General features: G+C 41.7%; 1 protein-coding gene across 5 annotated transcripts in view; it reads right to left on the minus strand.

Annotated features, from left to right (window-relative positions):
* Positions 1 to 17575: 17575 nt before the first annotated feature.
* The window catches only part of B3GLCT (beta 3-glucosyltransferase), a 137953-nt gene continuing 132429 nt past the window's right edge, over positions 17576 to 23099 (minus strand). For 3 of the 5 annotated variants that reach the window (XM_058437706.1, XM_058437704.1, XM_032150531.2), the window contains 2 exons: positions 19822 to 19884; positions 17576 to 19625 (listed from right to left, as the gene is read on the minus strand). In XM_058437706.1, coding sequence (XP_058293689.1) covers positions 19458 to 19625; positions 19822 to 19884 — 231 coding nt within the window. In that variant the 3' untranslated portion in view covers positions 17576 to 19457. Of the gene's footprint in view, positions 19626 to 19821; positions 19885 to 22558; positions 22657 to 23099 lie in introns of all 5 variants that reach the window. The other 2 variants (XM_058437703.1, XM_032150532.2) reach the window with 2 other exon arrangements.

The raw sequence follows: 23099 nt of genomic DNA on the forward strand, positions 1-23099 counted from the left end.
GCCGAGAAACCTTAGAAGTCATGACCTCTGACCCAGAGGTCAGCCTCCCTGCTGCAGACAAACGGCTTCTTAACTGTCACAGAACTTTGGGAAAGCTCTTAACTGCCACTGACACGGTGTCCAGCCACATCTCTTGATGAACCTGAAGGAGCAGGAACTCCACAGGGATGTTTGAAACCAACGATATTCAGAGATTTCTGCTGGACTGAGTGTCCCAGAAAGGAATCAGACTGAAGGGGAAAAGTAGAGCAGTTCCAGGAGAAAATCCTTATCAATAAAGAAGTTTATCCAAGGGCACAACAGAGCAGCAAAGCACGTCGGTCAGGCAGCAGGGGTGGGCGGCTCCCTGGGAGGCTGGGTAGAGCTTGTCTGGCTTCCCCCGCCTCAGTGCAGTATGCTCCAGAAAGGAGAGGGCTGGGCTGTAAAGGAACCGTGCCATGTGCAATCCAGTGCCAACAGAGGGGTGATCCAGGGGAGCTGGTGGCAGCCGGGGAGTGGCCTCTGTGAGGGGAATGGAGCAGGAGAATGGAGGAAGGGGGTCTGTCAGGCACATGACGGAAGTGGCCATGCCTCCCTCCAGGTGCTTCTGGGAGCAAAGTGATCTAGTAGAAGGGGGCATTCAGATCCCAAATGAAAACACACCTAGAAATCCCGAGGAACGTTTTGGAAGGGGGATCATGAGGGGGTAAAACAGAATTTTTGCTGGGAAAAGAAGCAGGAGGAAAGAGAATTACAAGGTCACTGTAAATGTGAAGTGTGTGTATTCTCTGACAAATGAAACTTGCTGGAAACTAAAAGGTTTGTATGACGCGTGCTGCTATGAGCCTGGAATTTTTCCATGCTATGAAATAGATGGTAAGCCTTAGCTAGAGCGGGGAGGGAAACATCCCAGTTAGGTCTCAATCCTCTTCCTCGTGTCCCATGGAGCAGATTGTCACTGGGGGTCCTCTTCTTGCAGTGGTGTCCTTATTTCTGAGACCTGGACTTTGCCTAGGCGGGTGCTGGAGGAACAGTCTCAGAGTGCAATGTTGTCGTTGGATTCACAGGAAGCTCTGCCTCTCTCCACTGGGGCTAGTGAAGTTTGCAGTGGCCACTAAAGACCTGTCAGGCCAGCCCAAGCCTGCTGCACCTGTTTCTGTGTTCTCTTTGGCAATTGCATTTTCTCTTTCAGACCCAGCTTCTTCCTACATGCTGTGGTCATCAGAGAGGTGTTTTTTAAACTAATCTCAACAGCTAAATACAAACTCAGAAAGACTCTGTTGGACCAAAAAAAAAAAAAAAAAAAAAAAAAGGGCAGGAGGTGGGGGATGAGGTTTACATTTTAACATAAAAAGCTCCTGCTTGAAATTAGAGGTGAACTTTCCCCTTTTCGTCTAAAATGTGTATACCCATCCATTCCTCATACAACGAGTGACAATGAGCGTCTCTCCAGCCTCCCATCCCATACATACTCTCGCCGTAGTCACCAATGACAAATATATTTGGTCACTTTTGTGCCTGTGATTAAAGCAAACCTCTATAGAGCAGGCCCTCAGGCCAGCCCCGAGACTCCACTGACCACCTCTAGTCATTTTGTTTCTTAACCTGCCCCTCCCAGTGTCCTGAGGCCAAACCTGTTGCCAGCCATGACCTGGCTGAGTTTCTTGCTGGCCCCCCTTTTGTCCTTTTCAGAAGGCCAGCAGGACCCAGCTAACAGGGCTTAGTGCTTACCGGAGAAGGGCCTCGAAGGTGGGGTAGTCAGGATGTTGAACTCCAAAGTCAGTTAAAGTTAAGAGGGAAAAGTAGACACTGCAATCTATAGAGGCAGGTCCAGAATTTGGAAATTCAGGTTTCCTGGAGAATCCCTTGGGTGGAAGTTCACACCTCTGGCAAAGGCCTCGTGACACTATGGAAAGCTCACAGGTTTCGGTTCTTATTCTGCGATGATCTGTCAGGTGAGTTTGGACTGGCCACTGACATTCTAACCTCAGTATTTTATCTAGATTTCCGAGAAGTTGCGAGAAAGCTGCAGTGGGTAAGCCCTGAGAACTCTGTGGCTCTAATGATTAGAAGTAGGGGCAAAAGAGACCAAGAGGAGTCACTGAGGTGTCAGCCTCAGGCAGTGTTAGCTCTGCACTCTGCTGTATAATACCTGCCAGTTCTGCATGGCCCTTCAAAGCTCCTGACACTGATGTTTGTGTGTCTCCTGACTTCTGTAGCTCATTAGGTCACTTGCTCCCAAGACATTCAGGACCCCCAAAAAGACAGCCCAGTGAAGGGCACTTCTTATCTGTTTTCATTACCATCGTATTTCCTAGCATGTTGAACAGCATTGAATACAGATCTTCTCAGCTATGAAAAGGACACTGATCTCTAACACCAGAGCAGCCTCATTTGGTCATGTTTTCCTTTCTTTTGATTACTTTAAATTATTTTTAATTTTTTTTTATAAAAAATATCTTATCTTATAAGTTGTGTGACATTTCCCCACTTAAAAGCTTAGATGAAGCCCCATTGTCAACAAGTTAAATCCTTGGCATGAATTTTTTTGATTTTTTGTGATGTGGTCCAAGCTTTCTAATGTCACCTCCTGTCTCTTCCTCCCTCCCTGTTATGCTAATAATTCAGAGCTTATCAGTGAGGTCTGATGCTAAACGAAACACTCTCATATCTCTGATTTTGCTTATATTGCTGTTCCTTCTGTCTTCTGGGGAACATCTCCTCTGCCTGTAAAACGTTCTTCTGCCATAATTTCTTGTAAATCACTTTATTACCCCACCTGCTTCATTTCTCCTTCAAAGGCACCTGGCCTCCCCACACCTCGCTGCATACTCCCCCAAATCAACTTCATTTATTGTGGTTGTATACAGCCTTTTATTATTTAACTTTTCATATGTGTCTTATGTTGTAAGTTTTTTAGGGCAAGAGGGATGGTTCTTAGATTACTTTTATACCCCTCATGTTACCTGACACATTATTACCCATACAGCTCTATAGTAAATATTCAATTAAAATCTAGTGGGAATAGACACCAGATGCAGTGGCTCACCCCTGTAATCTCAGCGCTTTAGGAAGAAGAGGCCAGGGGATCACTTGAGGCGAGGTTAGAGAACAGCCTGGACAACACAGTGAGGGCCCATCTTTACAAAAAATTTAAAAATTAGCTGGGTGTGGTGGCACACATCTGTAGTTCCAGCTACTTGGGAGGCTGAAGCAGAAAGATTGCTTGAGCCCAAGAGTCCAAGGCTGCGGTGAGCTAGGATCACACCACTGCACTCCAGCCTGGGAGACAGAGCAAGACCCTGTCTTTGTATACATATATGAATAGAAGGCATACCAACCAACCCCTTTGAAAATATACCCACCTTAAGTTTTCTTTCTAAACCTGCCACATCTATCTCTAACCAGGCACTTTTCCGTCTTTTAACTACCTTCAGTGTTTAAAGTCAGTTGACCAACATCAACTGTGTTGTGCATGACTAACTCTTAGGCAGGAGGTAACTGAAGCCAGTTTTGCAGACATGAACCAACGGCCAGTAGAAGGGTTCTGGACATTGGTGCATGAGTCCGTCCCACTGAGGTGGACTGAAAAGCCATGAAAGGAAAAAAAACAAGCGGCCTAAAGATACACGTTTAGCGAGTGAGTACAACAGTTAGAACCTCTCTAGCCATTCTTATTTTAGGTAGACAAATTGTGTTTATTACAGTTTAAAAATGGAGTTTTGGAGAAAACAGAATAGGTAGCTCAATACAGCTTTTGTTTTTGTGGATGTCTCTTCGGTGCCAAATTATGTCCTAAAAGTCTGTCTTCTCTAAAGAAATCCAACCGAGTTTCCTCTTCAGTGATTTCCCTTAGAAATTAAGAAAATAGAACGATATATTGTGGGTAATTGAAGAATTGAAAGCAGAATGATTTTTAAAGTATGAAGAAAGCTACTGTAGCATTTTAGATCATTCTTACCAATGATTCCTAGGATATATATAATAAATATTTACATAATAGAGGTAGTAGTGTACATCAGAACCCAGACACAGTGTATACTGTCAGTGCACCTTGAAACTTAAAATAAAAAAGCCTTAAAATGAATGCTATACTCCTCTTGACTGAAGAAAGCCTTCGATCCCAAACTTTTACATTGTCTTGGGGTGATCTTTTCTCATATTCTCTCCTAGAATTCCTCAGTCTTTCAAAACATGGCTAAAAAATACAAGCCTTCCTAGTTACAGTAAGTTCATCCTACTGAGAAATCCAACTTTTTTCAAAGCGAAAATAAGCGATGAATTCAACCACTCAGCCAGACTTGGAGATTATGAAGATTCCTGGCTCTTGGGCTATTACTTGCTTGCCAGAAATATCAAAAGACATCAGGGTTTGTTATCCTTAACATACAACCTATTTGATTCAAAGACACTTTGAGAAGTAGTCATGCACACAATGATCATATCCTAAATCCTCTCTATGTTCTGGACAGACACTGGACAGCATTGCAGCAAGAGCCTATGACAGAGTGTTTTCCATCCTGAAGTCAGGATCCACTGGATAAAGTTTACCAAGAGAACTTCGTCTTCTTAGTATGTGATTTCCAGAAATGTGGACATTGAAGGAGAGCACATACCCTCTTACCATTTTCAACTGTGATGCTCTTCTAATCGCACCCACAGCTCCCTGTCCCTTGCCACTCCAATCTATTCTCCACAATGCAGATCAAAGTATCTCTGCAAAACGCAAATCTGATTATGTCTCTTCCCTATTGAAAATGGCTTAAAAGTCCCCCATTGCTCTTAGGATGAAGTCCAAATTCCTTATTTTGGCTTACAAGCCACACATCTCCTCTGCTTTCCAACTATATTGAAAAGCATTTAATTCCGTATGCTCTTTTGTCTCTGTCTTCGGCATTTTGTTCCCTCCTCTCCTGCTCCCACTTACTCTTAATGTAGACTTTATTTCATAAACACACATGCTCCTGTTTGCACACACTCATGTAAGAATATGTGTTTCAGGTGGTATAAAGAATAAGATTTAACTGCTACCATTATACACTACAAATTCTGTAATGATACTACACACCAGCACGTAACTTGGAAGTCTAAACACTGTCAAATTTTTGTCTTGATGACCACCTTCCTCCCCCTCACCAAGTGAGTTGGAATGTTTGACGTTAGAAAATAAATTCTATTTCAAATCAAAGGCAACTCTACTATGGTAGAGTGCTCTGGCCTCCTCTCTGGATGCCTTTCATTGTTCACTAATGAGATAAAATGTGGTTGCCCCATATCTGTCTTTGTTTTGGCTTGGTCTTGACTATGTAAAAGATCATACAGTAACATTAACAAGATATTTAATTCTCTAAAGAGGTCTTTAACTTCCTTATTTGCTAAATTAATAGGAAGATAATCTAGGGAAACAACGAAATACAATTCACCAACGCAATTTTTAATAGACTTGACAGTCTCTGTGGGCCCTTGGAAAAAGCATCATGGTACTTTCTGTAGTTCCACAGAAAAATCATTTTGCATTTGGATACATTATCTCTCTACCTCTAAGCTTAAGCTTTCAGCTCCTGAAATGCAGACTCACATATAGTAAGAATACAAATATTTTGTGGGTTATTGGTTATTGCCAACATATCTGGTAAATGATCTGAATTCCATTTTAAGCTGTCTTAATGCCAAAAAAGTATATCCTTAAATAACTCAACTTTAATCCAGTAGGTTTTTACTAAGAATTTACTGTAGTTTAAGGCTTGTGTTCCTCAAAAAAGCCCTCATTTAGATTGATGTCTCTGAGTAATTATTAGGTGTGCCCAGGATATACTGGAGTGAATGCTCAAACATTGACCTTGATGTGAGGACTCCCCTGGGTGGCTTCCCTGAGCCTCCTGATGCTTTGGGCAGGGTTGGCACCCCTGCCTGGTTCTTGTCCCTCAGAGGCTTACATGGCTGTATGCAGACAGCTGGTGTGTCACCTGTCTCACTATGCCTTTGTGGAAGTGCTACCCGGATGGGTCATGAGAATGAGGGATTTGCCATATTAAATTCTTAAGATTACTTCCTACAGAATTCCCAAAATCAAAAATTTATACCATTGGGGTCACTATCCAGCCAGAAGTGACCGAGAATCTCCTGTTTCAAGTCACCCAGGAGGTCCTGAAGTTGAATTAAACCAACATGTTTGTGAAGTGACTACTGGGGATTGTGCACAGGGCAAGGGGCCAGGGTGGTCTTGATAGATTCACAGCCAAGCCCTGCCCTGTCTAGACAATCTTACTCCAAATGGCAAGACCTGAACCTTGTGCTCCCAATCCTGCCCTGGCATTCACAGAGGCACTACATTAATACGGAATCAACAAATGAAGTGGGAAGCTTTTCGAACTAGAGGAGCTTGTTATCCTATAGAACAAAGCCAGCCATTTTTGAAATACTTGAGAACAAAGTCTAAACAAGATGCAGCCAAACTTGAGAATTCATACACTCAAGGATTGATTCAATAGCATGTCTGACAAGGATTTCATTTTCTATCTGAAACGTAGGCAATCTACCAAGAGACAAGCAGCCATGCCTCTCTGCAAGCATGCTGCTAGGGGCCAGGGGAAAGACCCTAGAGGTGTTGTGATAAAAAGGCACCTCAGGAGGATGTATGAACCCTTTAAATTAGTCCTAGACGGCCCTTGCCAAATTGCATCTAGCAACTTGTAGGGGCCGCTCTCTGTTGCCTCCCTAACACAAGCAGGTGAAGCTGTGCGGCCAGGTCCTCCTCAAACAAAGGAGATAAAGGGAGTCCCAGGAATTGGGGACCTGGCCTAAGAAGGTGACAACTAAGAGGTTGACCTTTTCCTGACCCCTTCACAGTTATGCTAAAAGGGGGGCATAGGTCGGAGAGGAGAACTGGAAGGCTCACTCGAGTCGAGGAAGTCCATCCTCCTCCCCTCAATCCCCAGAATCACCCAGGGCTCCTAAATGGCAATGATGATCTGAATCCCCAAAGCCAGGAAAAGGAACCCTGGGACCCGTCAGCCCTGCTGCTCCATTTGGGACACTGGCCCTGGACCCAGTGACCCGTGTCTTGGGAATAGTCCACCCTCCAATGGTTTACATTTGCAGAGGTCAACAGGTGCATCTTAAGAATTCTGGGGTTTGTGAGCCTGCAAGGTGGCTATTACAGCCTCTGCCTTTTTCTTGAGTCGCCTTTCCCTCTCTTGGGCCTCCTGATTCCTATTGTACAAGACCAAGGTGGCCACTTTCAGGAGGTACTTCCTGATTCTATGGCCTATTTCTGCAGCTTCCTCCTGATACGAGGGACTGCCTGATCTCCTAGGACCAGCTGTCCCTCTATTGAATCAGGAGATAGAGGGGTGTGTTTACCAAGACCCCTCTTAGCCTTTCCAGGAAGATACTGGAACTCCCATCCAATCCCTGATCTACCATGGATAGCCCAGTGCAATTGAGAGACCCAGTCCCAGTCCCTCACAAGCCTTCTAATATACACACCTGAAAGTTTTTCCTTCCATTGTCCCGTTTCATCACTGGGGTCCCATTAGGGTCCTCCAATGGTACTGCTATTCTTCCAAGTGGATGAGGTTCTGCTGTTTCCCTGGCCCTATGCAAGATGTAAATAAAACTCATCCCCAACATTCTTTCCCACTTGCTGTGAAGGGCCTACTTTTCAGGGTTTGATTCAAAAAGGAACATGGCCATCCTTCCAGAAGAGTTTAAATACTTGGGTTAAGTTCTAGAAAGCCTCTATATACCTATCAGGGCTGTCTGAAAACCTGCCAAGATCCCCCTTAATTTGCCTTAAGTCCTGAAGAGAAAAGGTGACCTGGACCTTAATGGGGCCATACTCACCAGGCATCTGTTGTAGGGGCAGTTGAGACTGGGACCTGCCTAAAACCAGGATTCCTAGGCTGGGGTAAACTTGAAAGATAACCTGGATAGGGAGGAGCAGAGAAGATTGATTCCCCTGCTGGAGGTAGCTCTGGGGTTTGCTTCCCTGCTTCCCTGGGATTGCCCTTGTAACCTCTCCTGAGATGGCCACTAGGAGGGCTGAATCAATCCTGCAATGTCAGCAAAGGTCTGGTTTAGGGTTACACTGCAAGACAAAGAAGGCCTGCACATAACGGATCTTGGACCATTTGCCCTCTTGTTTATAGAAAAGCTTCCTTCCTGAGGCAACGCTTCTTTTCTGTGCCTCAAGGTGCTTGGCACTAAGTTGGCAACCAAGTAAACTACAAGGACATTTTTACCATGAGTTTACTTACAGATACCAAGGCACACTTTGCTTTGTGCTACTCAGTCTTCTATTTTATACTTTCAATGACTAAGCTAAATGCTCATTCTAAGCAGTAACATCCCTGGTTTGCAACAAACATCGTTAACATTTATTTAACACTGTATAGAAAAGAGATAGGAACCACGGCAGCCACCAAAGAAAGCAAGAAATAAACAACAATAGGAAAGACTGGAGGTCCTAATGCCGACGGGCAGTTGGGGACTGGAGTTAGTTCAGAGGATTTTGGATAACACTGAGGTGTGGTCTTGGCCAGATACCCTCAGTTGCCCCAGGGCCTCCTTCCAGTCCCATGCAATGGGTAGACCTCCAGGAAGGGAAACTGGGTTGGAACAAAGCCAACATTCCCAACACCCAAGGGTGATGGGGGATTGATAATGTCCTCCCCAGCAAGCCTGTCCTCTGTGTCTTAAGTCCTGCAACTGCCCTAGTCACTTCTAACTGGCTGACAGAGGCCCAGTATTTTTCCTTCATTTTGACTATTGTGGAGTTTAGAGTATCCAAAAAACAGGACAGAATCGTTTTTACCCTTCTACAGATCCCAAACAAGCCCCCAAAATGTTCGCAGGATCTCTGGGGTGTCAATTTTTCTGGCCGGAAACCTCTGTGACTGTGGTGTCTTTGCCCGAGTTCTTGTCCTGCTTCCAGGAACACAGACAAGTGAAGGGCAAAGAAGAGGAACTGTTTTACTTAGTGTTAGAACAGCTCAGAGGAGTGTCTTTTAGCAGGTTGTGCAGTGTTGGGTTTTCATCAGAGAGGAGGCCCTAGAGAGAATGGCTCATCTCCACAGGCAAGTCATTCGGAGGTCTCTGCAGGTCTCTGAACCTCTAAGCAGACAGAGTGGCTCCCCTCTGCTGGCAAGTCATCTCTGCAGCTGGTTGTCCCATCTCTCCGCCCTCTTCTGCCTCTGGTCATCTTCTGCCCTGCCCTGGCTGAGCCAATGGCTTTTACGGACCTCAGAGGGGAGGAAGTGCATGCCAGTTGATCCAGGGGTGGCCATGGAAGAGGCAACATGAGTCCCCACTCCAGTCAGTGGGACTGGCAGCCAGGCCCCCAACCTTCACGCTCTCCCAGACCCTGTTTACCTGGGTATCAGCAGCGGAGGCTTCAGAAAAGCAGATATTGGTGAACAGAAAATGTTGCTGCCTGATCATTCCTCTGGAAGTTTTGTCTCAGAGGAGTACCCGGCCGTGTGAGGTGTCAGTCTGCCCCTACTGGGGGGTGCCTCCCAGTTAGGCTACTCAAGGGTCAGGGACCCACTTGAGGAGGCAGTCTGTCCGTTCTCGGATCTCCAGCTGTGTGCTGGGAGAATCACTAGTCTCTTCAAAGTTGTCAGACAGGGACATTTAAGTCTGCAGAGGTTTCTGCTGCCTTTTGTTTGGCTATTCCCTGCCCCCAGAGGTGGAGTCCACAGAGGCAGGCAGGCCTCCTTGAGCTGCAGTGGGCTCCACCCAGTTCGAGCTTCCCAGCTGCTTTGTTTATGTACTCAAGCCCCGGCAATGGCGGGCGCCCCTCCCCCAGTCTCACTGCCGCCTTGCAGTTTGATCTCAGACTGCTGTGCTAGCAACGAACAAGGCTCCATGGGCGTAGGACCCTCTGAGCCAGGCACGGGATATAATCTCCTGGTGTGCCGTTTGCTGAGACTATTGGAAAAGTGCAGTATTATGGTGGGAGTGACTTAATTTTCCAGGTGCCATCTGTCACCCCTTTCTTTGACTAGAAAAGGGAATTCCCTGACCCCATGTGCTTCCCGGGTGAGATGATGCCTCACTCTGCTTCGGCTCACGCTCGGTGCGCTGCACCCACTGTCCTGCACCCACTGTCCGACACTCCCCAGTGAGATGAACCCAGTATCTCAGTTGGAAATGCAGAAATCACCCCTCTTCTGCATCACTCACGCTGGGAACTGTAGACTGGAGCTGTTCCTATTCGGCCATCTTGGCTCCACCCCCAAAATATCAATTTTTAACACTTCTCAAGCCCCACATTGTGTGCCACAAATGTTGCAGGACTTTCCCTTAGTTTAGATAAAGACAGGGTCCTTGTCTGTCCCATGGCTGTAAAAATTCAGGCTCACAGATGGTTTGAAGGGTGAGTAAAGCAGGGTTTTATTGGGTGAAAAGTAAGAAAAGAAGGAAGCAGAATTTCACTAGGCCAGAGTCCCTCTAGCTTCCTTACTTGCCATTGTGAAGGCTATAATCTGACACTCCTTTAATAAGCTCCCTCTACTCCTTTTCTTTTTGAGACAAGCAGCCTTGGCAAGAAGTATAATTCAAAAAATGGACTGCCCAGAATAAAATTCCCAGCCCAAATCACAGGCAGAGCTATTATCACACCCATTTTATAAAACTTTCCAGTCCGTATTTCATGTTTATTGGCTCATGGCCTTCTAAAATCTGATGCTTTTAGTTTGGAAACTATTTTCTTGAGTTCCATCTCTTATGTGCAGTCAATTCTCTCCAAACCATTGTGAAGGCATCCCTCTTTGCTGAGGTTGCAGCAGCAGCAGATTCACTTGGCTCTCTCCATTGGGTGGTGGCTTTCGCTTCTCAAAAAGAAGGTCAGAGAAAGGTTCCTAGAACACAAACTCCATGGAAGCATGGATCACAGAGATTCAAATAATTTCCTTTGCAAAGACTTCAGTGAAACCCCTCTTCAAATCTTTTTTAGGACAAGACTGGGAGTGTGAACATTTCTGTCAGCTTCAACTTCTTTTTCCCCCAACACTGTTAAGTTCTACCGAACATTTTAAGTTCCAAGATACATGTGCAGGAGGTGCAGGTTTGTTACATAGGTAAAGATGTGCCATGGTGGTTTGCCACACCTATCAACCCATCACCTAGGTGTTAAGCCCAACATGCATTAGCTATTTTTTTCTGATGCTCTCCCTCCCTCAACCACCCACCTGTGACAGGCCTGTGTGTGTTGTTCCCTTCCCTGTTTCTTGGCCACATGTACAGCTTCTTTTGAGAAGTGTCTGTTCATGTCCTTTGCTCATTTTTTAATATTTTTTTTCTTGTAAATGTATTTAAGTTCCTTATAGACTCTGGATATAAGACCTTTGTCAGATGGATAGATTGCAAAAATTTTCTCCCGTTTTGTAGGTTGTCTGTTCACTGTGGTGATAGTTACTTTTGCTGTTCAGAAGCTCTTTAACTAGATTCAATTGTCAATTTTTGCTTTTGTTGCAGTTGCTTTTCGCTTTTTCATCATGAAATCTTTGCCCATGCCTATGTCCTGAATGGTGTTGCCTAGATTTTCTTCTAGGGTTTTTATAGTTTTGGGTTTTACATGTAAGTCTTTACTCCATTTTGAGTTAAGTTTTGTATGTGGTGTAAGGAAGGGGTCCAGTTTCAATTTTCTGCATGCAGCTAGCCAGTTCTCCAGCACCATTTATTAAGTAGGGAATCCTTTCCCCATTGCTTGTTTTTGTCAGGTTTGTCAAAGATCAGATAGTTGTACATGTGCCATCTTATTTCTGAGTTCTCTATTCTGTTTCATTGGTCTGTGTCTGTTTTTGTACAGTACCATGCTGTTTTGGTTACTGTAGCCTTGTAGTATAGTTTGAAGTCAGGTAACGTGATGCCTCCAGCTTTGTTCTTTTTGCTTAGGATTGTCTTGGCCATATGGGCTCTTTGTTTTGGTTCCATGTGAATTTTAAAGTAGTTTTTTCTAATTCTGTGAAGAATGTCAATGGTAATTTAATGGGAATAGCACTGAATCTAAATAAATTACTTTTGGTAATATGGCCATTTTCATGATATTGATTCTTCCTATCCATGAGCATGGAATGTTTTTCCATTTGTTTGTGTCCTGTCTGATTTCCTTGAGCAGTGGTTTGTAGTTCTCCTTGAAGAGGTCCTTCACTTCCCTTGTTAGCTGTATTTCTAGGAATTTTATTCTCTTTGTAGCAATTATGAATGGGAGTTCATTTATGATTTGGCTCTCTGCTTGTCTATTGTTGGTGTATAGAAATGCTTGTGAATTTTGCACACTGATTTTGCATCCTGAGACTTTGCTGAAGTTGCTTATCAGCTTAAGAAGCTTTTGGGCTGAGACGATGTGGTTTTCTAGATATAGGATCACGTCATCTGCAAAAAAAGACAGTTTGATTTCCTCTCTTCCTATTTGAATACCTTTATTTCTTTCTCTTGCCTGATTGCCCCAGTTAGAACTTCCAATGCTATGTTGAATAGGAATGAGCTTCCATTTCTTTACCTTCATCAATTACTCTTTCTTTAATCTCTTGCAACCTCCTTGGGATAACCTCCCATGGCCACTCCCCCATCACCTGATTCATTGCTTCAAGAAGAAGCTCTCCTGCGAAATGCAGAAAGGCTGCCAGGGCATGGATTCACCCCATAACCCCCTGACATCCCAATATTCATTAAGAATGATGCCACTGGGACCCAGCCTGAAGTGCCACTTCCACCAGGCTTTGCTTTTTTATGGACAATTTCCATCTTCACATAATGTTTTCATCTGTGTTTTTTTCCCTCAGAAAACAGAAACTCCTCCAACCTCCACAGTCCTGCCAGGGCAGTTCAGAGCAACCTTGCCCACAGCCACAAGGGCACCTCACCCCATCTGACTTGGAGGGCACTCGGGCAAATGTGGGGGCCCAAGTCCACACTCAGCTCTGGCCCTCACATCCCCTAGTCTGTGAGGTGCTGCCACAGCAACTGCTCAATCTGACCCTAAAACACCTACTGTTATTTGATTCTAATTGCCACCCCTCATGTTCTTCCACAGGTGGTGTTGTCTCCCAATTACATAAGAATACTGAATAAGATTTCTGAACTTTCACAACAGAATGGCAATCCTATCCCTGCCTCTTCTAGCATCCAGAACACATAAATGTATACTTAGCCATATGAAGTAGCCAACACACCAAATCCTTTTGGAGAATTGTAGTTTTTTGCTACCCACTGCCAGCAAAGGCTCCACTAAGAGTTGACAGTGAACGCCCCTTAGGCAGCTTTTTTTTTTTCTGTACCCCACGACCAGGAATTTCCATTTTTTCAACTTCTATCAACTACTTCTACCTATTCTTGAATTTCCTATAAAAAGAATCATATGCTTTCTTTTGTGTCTGCCTCCTTTTGTTCAATATACCTGTGAGAATCATTAACATTGTAATGTCTACCAATAGTTTTCTCCTTTTAATTGCTGTGAAGTAATTATCCATCATTGTATGGATATATCCTAATTTATCCATCTCTTCTTGGTAGAAATTTTTTTTCAATTTGGGGCTGTTATAATAAAGCAAATATGGACTCTTTTGAACATTTCATTTTATGGAACTGTGCACTCAGGAGAGGAATTACTGAGACATAGTGTAGACCAGAGGTCAGCAAACTTTTTCTGTAAAAGGCAGATAAGAAATATGTAGACTGTGCAAGCCATACATTCCCCATTGTAATGAGTCAACTCTGCCATAGACAATATGTAAACAAATGGGCATGCCTGTGTAATACAATTTTGCTGACAAAAGCAGGTGGTGGCCTGGATTTAGCCCATGGGCAGCAGTTGGCTGAACCCTGGCATAGATGTTTGGTTTGCTTTAGTAGAAAATGCTGAGAATAATTTTGCAGTGTGGCTATTTAGTACTCTTAAGCAATGCTTTATAAGAATTCAATACATGCTTCACATTTTTGTCAACACTCAAAAGTATCAAGTCTCTTTAATTTTGCCATTGTTGTAACCACATAGCATGTCTCACAATGGGTTTATGTGTGATCTCATTAATGATGTTGAACACTCAAAATACATGTATTGGCCATTTGTATTTCCTCTCTTGTGAGGTGCTTGTTCAAGTATTTTGGATATTTTTGACTGCGTTGTGTCCTCGGATTTGTAGTTGTATTGGCTATGAACCTGTATTATCTACTGCTGCATAGCAATATTACCACAAACTTAGGGGTATAAACAAACATACATTTCTTATTTGACAGTTTCTGTGGGTCGAGTGTCTCAGCATGGCTTAGCTTGGTCCTCTGCTTTAGGATCTCTCACACAGCTGCAATAGATACGTTGGCCAGGGCTGTGGTCTCATCTTTTGCTCAAATGAGGAAGGATCTTCTTCCAAACTCATGTGGTGGCAGTGTTCAGTCCCTTGTGGTATATCCACTTTCCAGTCTGCTTCTTGCTGCCTGTTGCCTACAGGTTACCCTTAGTTTCTCACCATGTGGGCTTTCCCAACATGACTGCTTGTTTCCTCAAAGCCAACAAGGAAGAGTATCTCCTCATGAGATGAATATTACAGGCTTATGGAACAGATTCACGTACACATAATCACATACATCCCACCACTTTTGCCATATCCTATTGGTTAAAATCAAATCACATAGGTCCCATGAAAACTCAAGGGGAGAGGATTACACAAGGGTATGAATACCAGGAGTCAGGGGTCATGGGGACTATTTCAGAGTTGTCTGCCACAGAGTCCTTGTCAGATATATCATATCTTCTCCAGTCTGTAATTTGACTTTTCCTTTGATAGAAAAAAAATGTTTTATTTAAAATAAAATCAAATGTATCCACTTTTTAATTTTGTAGATAGCCGTGTTGTTGTTTTGTAGAGTCAGGGTCTCATTACATTGCCTAAGCTGGTCTCGAACTCCTAGCCTCAAGCAATTCTCCTGCCTCAGCCTTCCAAAATGTTGAGACTGCAGACGTGAGCCACCATAATGGCCCTAGATAGTGGCTTTTTATTACCTGTTTAATAATTCATTGCTTACCTAAGATCATGAAGATATTTTAGTCTGATTTTCCTCTAGACTAGTGTTTCTCAACCTTGGCAATACTGAAATTTGAGGCTAGATAATTCCTTGTTAATTCTTCTCCTATGCATTGCAGGGTGTTTAACAGCATCTCTGGCCTACCCACCAGACGCCAGTAGCACCTCCTTCCAGTTGTGACAATCAAAAATCTTGCCAAATGTCTCCCAGGGCTAAAAGGTCCCAGTTGAAAAGTACTGTTCTTAGATGCTTTATAGCTTAATCTTTGAACATAATGTCTGTAATCCAAGTTAGTAGTTGCTTCATATTGTTCCATATATCTAATTTCTCTACATTTATTGAAAAGATCATTTCCCTCATGAATTGCATGTATCACCTTTGTCTTACATTAAGTGGTCATGTATGTATGGATTCTGTTCAATTTATCTAACTCCCATCGTCATGCCAGTAAGACACTTTAGTAGTTTTTTGGTAGGTCTTGAAATCTGTTCTTGTAAATCTTCGAATTTTGTCACCATAATTGGCTTGGCTATTCTAGGTCCTTTGCATTTCCTTCTATATTTTGAACCAATTTGTCAATTTTTACACACAGTCTCAGATTTTTACTGGAAGTAAATCTATACATCAATTTGAGATAACTGTAGTCGTAACAATATTGAACATTTCAGTAGATAAAATGATAAACCTTACTTAGTTCCTTTTTAATATCTCTCAAGATTTTCTGGTTTTCAGTGTAGAGATCTTGCAACTATTTATTTCTAGATATTTCTAGATATTTGCTAATGCTTTCTGGCTTTACTGAGGTATACTTGACACATAAAAAGTGTATATACTTAGTGTACATGATTGTATATATGTATACATTGTAAAATGATTGCCACAATCAAGCCAATTAGCATATCCATCCATTCCTGCACTTTTTTTTTTTTTTGGTGGTGGTGGTAACACTTAAGATCTATTTCCTATTTAATATTTTTAAACCATTGTAAATAACATTGTTTTCCTAATTTTCAAATCGTTTGTTGCTAGTATGTAGAAATACAATTATATTTTATATCAGTCCTGTAACTAGTGATCTTACTAAATTCATTATAAGATACTTTGGATTCTGTTTGTATGCAGTCATCTGTAAATATCTTTTTACTTCTGTTTACTCTTTATATAATGTTCTTTTCTTTCCCCTGACTGGGATCTCCTAAACAATGTTGAATAGAAGTAGTGATGGTAAACATTCTAGTCTTTCCTCCAAATTTAGGGGGAGAAATAGTTCAATATGAAAGCATTAGGTATTTATGATACTTTTTTTTGTAGATACTCTTTATTATATCGACGAATTTACCTAGTTTCTGAGAATTACAAGGTTGGCTGCTGAATTCTGTCAAATGCTTTTTCTCCTCCTTTTTTGCACAGCTATTAAAATGGTGATACAATTTTTCTCCTTTATTCTATTAATGTGGTGAATTACTTGATTTTTGAATGTTACAGTGGCCTTGTATCCCTGGAATAAACCCATTTGGTCATGAGTTACTATCCTTTTTAATGTATCCTCTTTTTACATATTGCTGATCGTTTTGTTTAGGATCACTGTCTTTTATGCTCATGATAGGTGTTAGTCTGTGATTCTCTTTTGTCAAGTTTTGGTGTTAGAGAAATTTGGGTCTCATAAATTCAGTTGGGAAATGTTTCCTTTTTCATTATGCTCTGAAAGAGTTTATGTTCCATAAACACAGTATTTCATCTTTGGATGCCTGGAGAAAATCACCGATGAAACCATCTGGGCCTAGAGTTTTCTTTGTAAGAAAGTGTTCAACTTTTAGTTACATAATAAAGTCTTTATTTAGTCTATAGAAGTTACATCTCTGATTATGAATGGAAGACAATAGAAACATTCTTAAAGACGTCAGTTATATTAATTTTTGAGGAAATATACAACAAAAGGTCTTCAATAAACCCAGAAATGCAGAGAGCACTGATGTTTACATACCTATACGTGGCACCATTTGTAATTTAGCATGCTATTATTGTTTTCTGCTTCTAGGCATTCTAGAAAGGTTATTTTCATGTCTGGACTTCTGATTTAGTTGCAAGATGTAAAACTCCTACATAGTCAGACAACCTGCTTTGGCTATATCATCAGAAATGGCTTAAAAGCAAGAATGACATTCCAGTTATTCCACATACAAATCCCTGATGTTAACATCCCTAGCCTAAAAATAGCCATTTGGAAGGAAAGCCCTATTTCAAAGCAAAGGAAATGTGAATAAGACAATATCTGGTCCTGGAAATGTCAGACTCAAAATTGAGTTCTTTAGATGGGAATCGATTCTAAAATAACATCTCTGATTTGTTATATAATAAAACATAATGGCTTTATAAACTTTATATAAACATTGTCAATTTCTGATGGTTTTCTCTTAAAAGGGTAGCTCTGAAGTAATTATTCTCTCTTTAAACTGTATTTACCGAGCTGCTGACTTTTTTCTCTGATTTCATTCATTCCTTTTCCCCATTTCCCCCCCGCCCATTCCCAGTCTAGACTAATGAACACAATATTTGAGAAATCAAAAACTTAGGCAAAGATCTTTTATTTTTTGGTTAGGCTTACACCATTCCAAAAAGTAAACATAATTAACAAAACACTTAAAAGTACCAGAGGAGGTGCCCCGGTATCAGTAGAAGGCACTGATCAGACCACAGAAGAAAGCTTGACAAGGATCTTCATATACGGATGCCAACTTCGATCCTGTCAAATGAACATGTTGTTCTCTCAGTGGTAACAGTTAGTAGGCCGGAGCAGAACTGGAGACTCTTTTCCACTGGTGTAGGCAGCCAGGGCTCTCCAGGAGTACTATTATAGATGACATGAAGGTGACTACCACGGCAGCAATGAGAACAATCCCAGTTACAATGACTGAACAAAGCTAAGGCCATCAGTAGAGGCTTGATGCGATCTAGAAATCCTTCTGGAGCCTCTCATCAGTTGATCATCCCTGATACATCCTTTGGATGGCCACAAAATCCACTTTCACAAAACTGAATCCAATGCATTGTATTATCACTGCAACATACGAGTTCTGGTAGTTGCTAATTTGGAAAAATGGTAAATACTAATACTATTGCATCATTTTGGAAATGAGTCAAATCTATGCTACAAGAAAAACATATTAATATACACAGGTACTTTTGGTGGTATGGCTTTAAATTCTGTGCTTGGCTATAAAAAGCATTATAAGCAAAGTTAATGAGTAACAGTTTTTATTAAAAAGAAAAAAAGAAGTAATTTACTATACCAAAATTAGTTTAAGACATATCAAATCAAATTTTATGCAAATACCTTTACAAAAACTGAATTATATAATTAAATAGAGTGCTTTTTATACATTAATACTGAATATGTTACGTTACTATATATTAAAGATATAATTTGGAAACTAGAGCTGTTTCAAAATACTGTGTTCAAATGTCATTCTTTGGGAACCCAGAGAAATTGCCTGATCACCATGTTGTCTTTCCACAAGGGGTTTCTCTTCTGAGTCAGGAGAGAGTCATTAAGTAACATTCAAAAAAAAAAAAAAAACAAGAGTAAAACATAAGGTCCAAATTTAATTCACTTCCTGAGACTCACATAGAGCTTGCTGACTTGAACAAAACAGGTCAACATTGTTTTAAAACATTGAGGACACTATTTTCTGGCAGCATCTACTACTTTCATGTTACAAGTAGGCCATAAAGATAGGGCTTCAGGGAGAAATAAAACACAGATGAACTTCCAAAGCCATACGAAGCTCTAGGAGAAGACCTCATTCTCTTTTTATGAGGCACAAACAGCAAAAGAATAGACAAAACATAACCACCATGATTACAGACTTCAGGGGATTTCATATCTAGAGTTTCATGATGTTTTATGTACAGTATTATTCCTTAATACGGTATTATTCCTACTGAGTTCCCAGGAAATAATTTTCATCATCAATAATATGGTTTAAAAGTTCATACCATTCACAATATCCATGTCAAAAGACTTTCACTCTTCTTGTTATATATACAAATAGAACTGTAGACAGTCACATCTCTCCAGGCTCATGCTCAACTGAAACTTCCATTATAATGAAGAGACAGAACAGGAAAGGGACTTCTGGTACCATTTATTTCCCTGTGACAATAAAAAAAAAAACTGCTGTATCACAGCTTGGAGAATACACGGTCATCACGAAGTGTTAAAACAATTGCATAAGTCAAAAGCAAGTGATTTTTCCCAGAAAAAAAAATGTTTCTCCTATGACCCCTTTTCTTCCTCTGTCAAAAAATACCATACATAAAATCTCCCCCTAAAGTCAGGAAGCATCCAATGCCATGTGGCAGACACAAGTGTTGTGAGCACAGCACAGTGGGATGAGGCCACAGTCTCCAGTTCATTCCCTGCGCAGGCTATGCTCACAGGTCACCCTGATTTATAACTCCTCTCGAAAACCTTTCTGTGTCTCCTGCCTGGCTTTGTCTTCGTCACTGGGTGCCAACCACGTGAAATACACCTTCACTGGATCGATGTTCCAGTGTTTGTGGAACGATATGGGAACTTGATGAGAAAGGTAGTCCTTAGGGTAATCCACCGGCCGAGCCTGCAGGAAAAACAGAGAGTTAGGCTTCCTTGTTGATTGAATATCATTTTGCTGCAGAAGAGCATTTGAATTTATAAAGTGGACTGCTTTACTTCACTACTTAATATTGGCTATAGGAATCTAAAAGCAAAAAGGAAACTATTTTCTGATATCTTTCTTCTAACTTTAGGTGCTTTGCTTTTGTGTCTCCAATTACCTTCATATCCCAAATGCACTGCTTTTTGCTTCTATGTTCCATAGTCTTGCCTCTGGGAGATTCCTAAACAATAGTAATAAATACAAAAAGCTTTCTTTGGTAAGCCATTTAAGTTACTATTATCACTTCTGCACAAAGACAGAAAAACTGTTATGTTCCAGGTACTTCTAAGGAAACCCTGGCCATAAGTGGGTTGTGGGGGGCTGGGGCAAGGATTTCTCAGATTTCCCTGGGCCTGTCTACTGCTCTAATGTGTAATTAGGTGATGTCATTCGAAGAAAGAAAACAAGCAGCTCACTGGGGAGAAGGATAATGTAACTCATGCTCTCTTCCTGCCCAACTATCTACTCTAGTTCCAGAGATGTAAATGAGAATTGCAAGTAACCCAAAATAGTTTGTGAAAGGACCTAAAAAGTTTTTGTATCATCTACATTGCAAAATTTTTTAGAAGTTAGAAAATAAAACCTAAGCAGAACTAGATACAGGTTAGAATAAGATTGAAGAAGTAGCGTATAGGGTTAGAAAGAAACTGAAATCAGATACTATTTTGTTTTCTCTAGGCAAAGTATCCAGTTTCTCTTGGTAATCTTTTTTTTTTTTTTTTTTTTTTGAGATGGAGTTTCACTCTGCTGCCCAGGCTGGAGTGCAGTGGGGCAATCTCAGCTTACTGGAACTTCTGCCTTCCGGGTTCAAGCGATTCTCCTGCCTCAGCCTCCCAAGTAGCTGGGATTACAGGCATGCACTACCATGCCTGGCTAATTTTTGTATTTAGTAGAGATGGGGTTTCACCATGTTAGCCACCCTGGTCTCGAAATCCTGACCTCAGGTGATCCACCTGCCTTGGCCTCCCAAAGTGCTGAGATTGCAGGCGTGAGCCACTTTGCCCAGCCAGTAATCATCTTAAATTTGTTTATTAATCTATATGGGCCATCTGTTTTATAAAGTAACTCATTAGGTCATCAATACTAAAATTGTCTTGACTACTAAAACTAGATGTGATGCATTTTAAAAACAAGTCTTTCGTAGGCTACTTTTTTATTACAGTCTGCCTAAATCTTTGATATGAATACTTAAACTCCCTTAAATGGTTTACAGAACACCTTTGTTAAATTTTATCTTACTGAATCCTAAAAACAACCTTATAAAATGGACAGAATATTACAGTTCACTTCCAATTTACCGCTGAGAAAACCAGAGCTCCCAGAAGTAACATGACTAGCAAACACTGGAATAGAGACCAGAGAGAGGTGCTCAGCCCAGGGCCAGTGCTCTGCCAGGGCACCGGCTGCCTCTGCTCAACCCGTCTCACCACCGGTTGGGAACACTCAGCAGCACCTGGCCTAACCTAGCTTCACCAGTACAAATACACTGCTCAGACGAGTGTTCCAACAATAATATCTGCGAAGAGAAGTTCAAAATAATCTAAGGGGAGGACTTTCACAATTGCTATTTTTAAGAAATTGTAACTGCTCATGGAGTTAAAAATCTAAAAGGAATTTTAAAAGGAAAAAACGTGAGACAGACAAAAAATACACACTGGAATACAGTCTAACAAAGTTGGGAAAGTTCTGAATACTAGTTGAAGGAATTCACTTATTATATGATGTTTCTTTGCAAGGCCCTCTGAGAGTTTACTGGCAAGGAAGAAAACCAAGGAGAAACATCCTCTCAATTCCGTTAGAAGATAATTCCACAATGATCCCAGAAGAAAGAAATACAGTAGTTCCCCCTTACCCATGGTTTCACTTTCTGAAGTGTCAGTGTCCCACAGTCAATTTTAGTCTGATAATATTAAATGGAAAATTCCAGAAATACACAATTCCTAAGTTTTAAGTTGTGGGCCCTTCTGAGTATCAGGATGAAATCTGGCGTGTCCCACTCCATCCCGCACTGGGCATGAATCCTCCCTTTGTCCAGCATCTTCATGCTGTCTACACTGCCCACCCCTGAGTCGCTAGAAGCTGCCTCATTATCCAGTCAACTGCAGCAGTATCACAGTGCTTGTGTTCAAGGAACCCTTATTTTACTTAAGAATAGCCTAAAGCAAGAGTAGTGATGCTGACATGTGGTTATAATTGCTGTATTTTATTATTAGTTATTGTTGTTCATCTCTTACTCTGCCTACTTGCTAAAGTAAACTTGATCATAGGTATGTAAAGTATAAGAGAAAACATAGTATACGTAGGGTTCAGTATATCCAAGGTTTCAAACATCCACTGGGGGGTCTTGGAATGTGTCCCCTGTGGTTAAGGAAGGACTACTGTAAAAGCAATGGAAACAAATCCTTGCTGCGTTTTCACCTTTAAAAATGAACTGTTGAAGATAGAAATGCATCTAACAGGAAAAAAAATAAACCATAACATTTTTCCCTCTATTAATGCAGATTCTAGAAGTGATTTACTGCATCTCAGGGAGGCTATACACGCATTAAAAGAGCTGGCTTATTAAACATTACAATGTCAAGAGGAAATCCCAAACAGGCAGTATGAGGGGTGGGGAAGAACTTGAGGAACAGACACAGAGTGTGGTAGGCATCTGCATGCAGGAAGAGAGAGGGGCTGAAACTGCCTAAGAAAGACCTACAGCCGGGTGTGGTGGCTCAGGCCTGTAATCCCAGCACTCTGGGAGGCCGAGGCAGGTGGATCACAAGGTCAGGAGATCGAGACCACTTTGGCTAACACGTGAAATCCTGTCTCTATTAAAAATACAAAAAATTAACCGGGCGGGTGGCACACACCTGTAGTCCCAGCTACTCAGGAGGCTGAGGTAGGAGAATCGCTTGAACCCAGGAAGCAGAGGTTGCAGTGAGCCGAGATCACGCCACTGCATTCCAGCCTAGGTGACAGAGCAAGACTTCATCTCAAAAAAAAAAAAAAAAAGGAAAGACCTCCTACATTGGGCAACATTAGAACCTTTCATCTGTAAATACTGGAGCACACTAAACAGGGCAGCAAATGGAGATTAAAATCACATTTCCTTAGACAAGTGCCTTTCTATAACTGTATTGAAAAATGATTTCCATCCCATACAGTTTACCCACCATAATGGTGGTCTAAAACTTTTTGGGAAATTTCCAGAGTTGAGCAACCACCAACCATTGCACACTGCCATGTCCATTAGTGGCACATAATTTTGGAAGAATAGAAAACCATATGCTCTAGGTGCTGTGCTTTCAACAAAGGGAAATACTAGATTTTCCCTGGAGTCCCCTTCTAAATCTGCGGATTCACAATAACTTTCTCTAAAAACAGAAGAAATGTGATGGCCCAGGCAATTTT

The sequence above is a fragment of the Hylobates moloch genome, unplaced genomic scaffold (genome assembly GCF_009828535.3).
Source record: "Hylobates moloch isolate HMO894 unplaced genomic scaffold, HMol_V3 SCAFFOLD_4, whole genome shotgun sequence".
Classification (NCBI taxonomy): domain Eukaryota; kingdom Metazoa; phylum Chordata; class Mammalia; order Primates; family Hylobatidae; genus Hylobates; species Hylobates moloch.